The sequence below is a fragment of the Pteropus alecto genome, unplaced genomic scaffold (assembly GCF_000325575.1).
Source record: "Pteropus alecto unplaced genomic scaffold, ASM32557v1 scaffold98, whole genome shotgun sequence".
NCBI lineage: Eukaryota > Metazoa > Chordata > Mammalia > Chiroptera > Pteropodidae > Pteropus > Pteropus alecto.
Window position 1 is genome coordinate 22,562,988 of NW_006443570.1, and position 7,878 is coordinate 22,570,865.

At 49.3% G+C, this 7,878-nt stretch overlaps 1 protein-coding gene across 5 annotated transcripts in view; it reads right to left on the reverse strand.

Annotated features, from left to right (window-relative positions):
* The window catches only part of SMG6 (SMG6, nonsense mediated mRNA decay factor), a 192,321-nt gene that overhangs the window by 5,783 nt on the left and 178,660 nt on the right, over positions 1-7,878 (reverse strand). For all 5 annotated transcript variants that reach the window (XM_006925078.3, XM_025041750.1, XM_025041751.1 and 2 more), the window contains one exon: positions 2,692-2,845. In XM_006925078.3, the coding sequence (XP_006925140.1) occupies positions 2,692-2,845 (154 nt within the window). The remainder of the gene's footprint in view (positions 1-2,691; positions 2,846-7,878) is intronic.

Here is a 7,878-nt window from a genome sequence, read left to right on the forward strand (position 1 = left end):
GGGAAAGAGGTTCTGCCTTATCCACTTGGGACCCCAACCACAGCAGTCCAAGATGGGCAAAGTTCTACATCCCATACCCTGGCAGAGGGCAGAGAGGTCACCAAGTGGGAAGTAGCAGTCACAGTCTCACTTGCAAGAGCCCTGGTATTCCCTAAAACCATATCCTTGGCACATCTACCTCTTATGATACTGCGTGCGTGTGTGCGTGCGTGCGTGTGTGTGTGTGTGTGTGTGTGTGTATGCCTGCCTGTCTGCCTGCCTATGTGTCTGGGACATGGCTTCATTTCTGGTGAAGATTCTTTCCAAAATTCCAGCCAAAAGCCTGAGGTCAAGTGGGAAATATGCACTCCTTGGGGGCTCCGGGAGAGTTTGGGGTCTGAGGCCTCTCCTCAGTGCAATGATTCATGGCTTGGGGAATCGGCATGAGCATGCTGTTCCATGGTGAGCCTGGCACTCACTGTCTGGGTATTCAGAGACAATTTCTGGAAAGGGCCCATATGGAACGAACGAACGTGTGCGCGCGCGCACACACACACACACACACAGACACACACAGACACACAGACACACACACACACAGACACACACACACACACACGATGCCCATGATTTCACCAACCTCAGGCTACAGTGTCCACACAATGTATGGTTGAGGTTGGGGAGTAGTGGTGGATGGGTATATGGTACAGCAAACAGAACATCAAACACAAAAAACTGGTATTCCATCCCAAAATCTGCTTTCCTGCTTCCAAACTAAACAGGCTTCAAAGGAGAAGCTTGTTTGTGCTTCTGCACCAGGCGGGGCTTCTCAGTGCTGGGGTCAGGACTAAGGAGCATGGAGCAGGTTAAAGAGCACAAGAAACAAGCAGTGAACGCTGTCCGCTTAACCCTTCATGCTCTGGACACAGGGCAAGAGTCTACTGAGGGAGGCTCACTAAACAGGAGCCCCTGAGAGTCTAAGGCCCTGCCCAAATGAAGAAGGTTCAAAGAGTCTGGCCTAAACTGCTTTAACAGAGTTGTCATTTCCTAACGCCCTTGGGGGTCATCTAATTATTCGGCATGTATCCTCTGGGTTTTCTCATATATTTGCTTCCTCCTCACCAAATCTGGCTTTTTCCACTGAACCATAAGCTCCTCAAGACCAAGAGCTGCAGCTCTACCTTTCACTGGATCCCCCAGGAACAAAGAGACTGTGTACACAGAACAGGTACAATCTGTGCTGGTGACCAAGAATACTACTAGCCTGAGATGGTGTTTGAGGCTCCTTCTAAGTCTTAGGAGCCTCTGAGATGTCAATTCTCTCAGTTATACCATTTCCTGACCATCTAGCAAAAAAGTGACTAATTAACTTTCTTCCCCCTGAAAACATTCTGGGTAGGAAAGCACAGAGAAATTATCTTGAAAGCTGTTCCATCCCAGGGCCCAGGGAGGGGAGAAGGGAAGTCAAACAACTTGATGGTCTTGCTGCTCTGCCTTGGAGAGAAAAGCTGCTTTACTTTTGAAGAACAGAAAATCTTTCTTTATGTCTAAGAGCCTGGGTTTAAGAGGTTCTGGCCAGGCCACATGGGGAGGGGGAAGGAAGACAGGGAGGGTGGAGGCGGGACGAGGGCTGCTTCAGTGCCAACATTCTCAGGTGGTGCTAACGCGTTTCCCACAACCCCCCAGGGTTCTATAGCCTCTGCAGGGGCGGATGTTTCCTGCCCTTTGTTTCCACCCTCATCTGGCACTAAGACACTTGGGACTGGGAGGGAAGGCCCAATGGAACATCTTGGCATGGATGTCAGAGGTGGCTTGGCAGGCAGACTGCCAGTCTGGCTGCTTTTCCAGAGGACAGGGCTCCCGAACTTGCTCCAAGTGGCTGCTGAGAAGGGGACATTAAAACGCCTGGGCTTCTCAATCATCTCCCAGACTCTCTCCCTCTACAGGCTAGCCCTTAGCTGTATTAGCTGATTCAGCTAGATTAGACAGAAGCCCAAAGCCCATCCTGAGGGTGACCTACCTACCACAGAGCTCTAAGAATCAAGGGTACCTAGACAGGTCACTGGAGACAGCTCAGCTGGGCTCCTCTGGCCTAAGGGTGGAAGCAGACTAGCTGGGTCCTGAGATGCTGACCCTGCACCAGCACCAATGACCAGACAGTGGTAAGGGCCCAAGTGGCAGGAATCCACGGGCATGAGCCAAGGGTTTACTCTGGAGGATTTCTGTCAGCCTGGCCTTAGGGTGACATTGGCCAGAAGAATGCTACCTCGAACCAACAGAATGATCATGAAAAGCTACAAGACAATCAGACCAAAGGCATCTAACCACTTCAAAATCCTCCCAGCCTCCCTGCCAGACCACCCAGCAGCATTGCCGTTATCTGCCAGGGCTGAGTGTTTACCAATAACGGGAACCAGCTTTGCTGTTTTACTGCAAGCTTTATAAGGATAAAAACAAGGGCTGGGCTCATGCAGCCTCTGGTTGCTGGGACACAGGAGTCCATTTGCTCAAGCAGTTTAAGCCATGGATCAGCCATAATAATTTGAACTGCTTTGATTATTAAACAATTTTCTTTGCCCCAAACATTCCCTACTTCCCTGCAAATCCTGTCTTACACACACAGCAGGGCTCTGCCTGCTTAGCCCCCCGGCTGGAGACATGTGCATACAGGGGGTTGCTGTGCACGTGCAGGGCTGCTCTGGCCTGACTCACCGATGAGGGGCACCACCAGGATGTACTTCCTGCTCTCCAGCAGCCGTGCCAGACTGGCCAGGTGGTCAATGAAGCCGTTGGTGTCTGGTACAAGGAACAAAGGTCTGATCTCGAGCTCCATCTGCCTCATCTGACTCTGGTCCTCCAGGACAGCCTGCAGGAACACAGAATGGTGAGTGAGCCAGAGAGTGAGCAGGCAAGTGGCTGGGTGAGCCAGGGCCCTGACTCCACAGTGTGTCAGCATCCTGCCCCAAGTCTCTTCCCCCTCCAGAGGAACAACTAGTCCATCAGGCCTGAGGGACAGGCCCAAAGGCTGGACAAAGCACTGCAATAAAAATCAACATAGACCGAATGGCCCAGGGAATAGGGTGTGACTAAAACCCCGCCTAGGACTGAGAAAGGATCTGATGGTATTAAAAATAACAGGTCCTTGAAAGTAAGACCTCGGGCTAAAAATCTACAAGGGTGAGTTAGCATCCTTGGATATGAAAGTGGTTATACATACATTATCTAGGCAGCAAGCATATAGAGGGATATTTCTCGATCTGGACATTCCACACACACCTACCCACCCACCCACCCACCCCATATCCCTAACAGAATTTGTATTTCAATCTACCTGTGTAGTTAAAAAAAGTTAGACTTAAAGGCTATACAAAAAAGCGATGCTGACAACTAATAATTAATACTGAAGTTTCCTACAGCAGCAAGAGTCCATTGGTGTGATGGATTAGGACCCAATTCTCATGTTTGCAAAGAGCAACACATACACTGATCAAAACCTTCGCCCAACCCCCACCATCACAGTGTTTTCTCAATTTTAGTCTTTTGTGTTCTTCTTGTACTTCTCTGCCACAACTCTGTGTAATCTATACTATTATTTACTTGATGTTTTTCTTTATATTGACTTTATTTAAGTCAACTAATTTTTTGCTTAACTTCTTCTTAAGCAATGACATCCATGGTATCAAAGGTTTGACAGTCAAGTCATATGTTTACTAATGCAAGCTAAACTTCCATAACAAAAAAAATCAAAGTGTCTTCTATGCACCACTAAAACTCTATCTCACGTAGCACCAGTGGTCTGTGCACCACACCTTGGAAAGCGTACAGCCTGTTAAGTCTAGTGCTTGTTGGTCTTATGGTTGTCCCCATCTTTTAGGGAAGCTCTATGCGCATCTGAGAAAGCCCAATTTTATCCAGTCTGATAGAGCTTTATGTGTGGCAGTGGCTCTGGGTATGCCTGTCACTGCAGAGCAAAGTCACTATTGTGCTGCTTCCTCTTCTGGGGGTCATGGACAAGAAGCGAACTGATTTGCTGGCATCTGCCCATATAGCATGCTCCCAGTGTAGGGAGCTGGAGGGCACTGACATAAACTTTGCAAGGGCCAGGTGAGTAGGTCCCAGGCCTGTCACGCCCTCTCATGGCATTCTACCAACTTGCAGGGACACAGACACAGGCACGGGGTGGGAAAAGTAGATGTGCGTGCCAAGTGAGATGGGGCCCACAGTTCTGGGCCCTGGCCACTAACAGTCAGTGAGGAAGGTGCTCAGGTTTCACTGGCAATGACAGTAAAACTGAAAGGGCATGTCTTTGAATGCTGGGGGTGGCTTCTCTGTGACCTGCTGGGGACCTCTCCCTATGAGTAAGCCACTGCCACTGCCACCACAGCTGGTGGAAGGCACAAGCCACAGGACGCTGGCAAGCATGAGAAATGCAGCGGAGAGGCCTAGTCTGCTGGTCTTCCTATTGCTCTCATCTCATATGGGGAAAATGCTACCACTGCTGGCTACCTTCCCAGGGACTTGGGTCACTGTCCCTCCCCATGGGGCTGCCAACTAGAGCATGACACACATTCCACCAAACTCGGCTTGGGTATTTCAAAAAATTATTTTTTATTGAGATATAATTAACATATAACATTGTATAATAGAATGGGCATTTTGTAAGAACAGGACATAGTCCCCACTCAGGTTCAGTTAACAGCTACTATTTCTCTTTATACCGAAAAAGAACATCAGCGTTCCTGTTCCTCAGTTTCCCAGCTCTCAATGTTCTCTATCCAGCTTTTCCACTGCCAGAAATGTTTTCCTTGTATCAGAGGCCCTCAAACCTCTTTTTGGGTGAGAGGAGTCGGAAGCACTGGCACCAGTGTGGGAGGGACGAGGGGCTGCACACTACATCCATGCCACTGCCACTGGCCCTTCCACACCGTAGTTTTCCTGCCTCCAGCCGGTTATGACTGAGGAAGTGGAACTAGCTGCCACTTTTGACCTTGTGGGAACAAGCTCTTAAGACCTCATACCATCCTACCTCCAGAGCTGACAGCAGGCAGGAGGGCCTTCAAGTCAGGTGGCCAAAGGAGGCCTGGAGCCTACTTGTGTGTTCTGATGACAGGATAGAAGAAAAATCTAGAAGCAGGGTCCAGAGAAACTCTGAGTTCCTTGAGCTCTGGCTCAGAGCCAGAAAGGTGAACAGAGGCCATAGCCTCTTAGGAAGGTGGCAGCCTTGTTGGTTCCCTAGGGGTGGGGTGGGGGTCGAGCTATATGAGGGTAGTCGGAGCTGTGCTGCCATCATCCGGTCCCAGGGACACCCGCAGACAACTTCCCTTAACCTGGCTCTGCCTAGTGAGTCACCATGCAACTGCTTCCTGTTACCAACATGCCCTCACGGAATCTCAGATTAAATGAAGCTGTTCCCTCTTCTCCTGGGGTATCAGTGGGCCTCTGAGGTGGGGGTCACACCTAGGTCATGAGACTGGCCCAGTGCCCTTCAAAAGAATGGCAGACTGAGGAAGGATGGGGAGTCTGCAGGCTCTTTTCTGTGGGTGTCTGTGTTTCCGGCACTCTCTGAGTGGCGCTGTGTGTGTGTGTTTAGCATTTGCCCTCCCAACTTTTCCAGATTTTACCCGTCAGATTCCTGGCAGCTGTGCACGGCGCCTGTGCCGGCCGTCACGTCCCATTCCGATCTCTGGGTCGCACGGTGAGAGAAGGACACAGGATGCGCAGGGAGTGAAAAAGTGATGTCGGTGGGGAGAGTGCCAAGTCCCCACTCACAGCCATGGGACGCTTGGGGAGAAGGGGGAAGCATGCTGCTGTGGAGTTCAGAGGCCGGTAGTGAGATTTATTTTTGTTTGTATGAGTAAAAAGCTGCAGAAGCCTCTGGTGGGGGTGAGGGGGTGCAACTGGAATGCTGTGATTCAGACAGACTGGCCCTGGCCTGGAATCAAGTGTGTTGACCCGGAAAGAGCGTTCCATAGGAACCCTTTTCACTGCAGCTAAGACTGGACCACAGTGGTCCTAGGACAGTGAACTGGGAAATCAAGGAAAGCGTGGACGCTTTAAATCAGTTCAGTGGCAATATGGCCCAAGTTGTCATAAAGTATGGAAGAGAGGAAGAACTTAATTGTTTCTGGAAGGTGCTAAGTAACCAATTATCTCTGAAGTATGGGAGCATCCTTGAGCAAGCTGGTGGGGTACTGAGAAAGAGATAATTCACATCTGAAGAGGAAACTAACAGCTTTGGGTCCCCAGGAGGGGCTCTTTTACAGGTTAAATTCCTTCTTCTAGACAGTGGGGTAATTTGGGGATGCTAACCCACTGAAAATTGAGATACTGATAATTAGAAATAAAAATAATGTATTAGCTCACACAGGAGTTGTGGAACTTGAAGAACCCAGGTCACAAAGCAGAGCTAGATCATGAGAAGGCCTCCTTAGGTCTTCCTTTTGCTTAGGGCTCCACAGGGAGTATGGCTGCTGCTTTCCCCCTACAGGGTGATGGAATCATTTATCCTTGGGCCTCTCTGGCCAGAGCAATGTCTTCATCAGAAATGAGAAGTTTTGTTAACACAGAAAATTTCCATGCTCACTTTGTATGTGAAAGTATCTAGCAAAGTGCCTGATTCACATATTAGTAACTTAAACGTCAGCTCCCTTTCTTCCTGCCCGGCTCCATTTCTCGTCTACTATATATCCAGGAAGGTAAATATCTGGAGAAAACAGGGAGCAGAGCTGGAGATGAGGAGGAGCCAGGCAGAGGATTGTTGATTTCTATTATGAGACTCGTGGTATTCTTGTTGTTTTAACTATGTGGAGATATTTTTTAAAAATGAAGAATGAAGAATGGAAATGAAATAAAAAATAGGAATAGTTGATAAGATAACCACCAACAGCACAGGAAGCAGCTCCTTCTTGAGCCACAGAAACCAAAGGGAGCAGATGCTGCATTTGCTATAGAAGCAGGTAGAGCCACTAACCTTCTCTGGAAGCGATGTGGTTAATCAGCACCTTCATCTGGGTGGCTGCTCATGGGAAATTTTCTGCTTAGGATCCCTTCTCCAGATGTCTAAAGTCAGTACCACAGAGCTTAACATACACTTGCTTTCTTTTTAAAAGTTATAAGTACGATAACTTGCTCGCTACTGATTGTTTTATGAAGACTGATCTTATTTTCAAACTAGACTTTAAGGAGCTCAAAAAGAACTGCCTTTTCTTGTAGTTTCTTTTACAATACTGAGCATAGAGTCTGATACAGGAGCTCAATCAGCTAAATCACAGAATCTCAAGATTGAAGGCCACTTTAAAAATAATCTGATGGACTTTTATTCGATAATTATTGTTCTGAGAATGCCCAAGAAGTGTGCCCTTTCCTGATGGAGAGGGAGTGGCAGGGCTAAGTGGCAAGATACCTCTGAACTTGCTCCAAACAGCAGCCTCAGGGTGTTCTAGCCAACGGGCTGACCATTCTGTAAGAGAACAGGACCCTGTGCATGCTGCTAGAGCGAGGGAGGTGAGAGAGGCTGGAGCAAACCAGAGGCCTAGCGCCATAGTTTGCGGAGAAGCTGGAACAGGCTCTGGAACGGGTTTGAGCGGGGAGGGCGGATGCCTGGCTCCACAGGCTGATGTGCTTTTCTGCCCTGGCGTGAACGTGCCCCTGTCCTGGTAGCATGCTGGCTCCCACTCTGCCTCCGACAGCTAGGAGCCAGGGCTGAGTGTCTGCCTTCCGCTAGCTTCCATACAGGTGTGGGGAGCTCTGTGCATGCCCCATTGTTCCACAGTGCGTACCTCCCCCACCATCCCCCCACCCCCCGCAGCTGGGTGGCAGCTTGAATGGGCTGCAGTTATATTTAGAGTGGAACTCCTAGGGCCACCACAAAGGAGTGACTGCATCTTCAGGAGGGTGGGT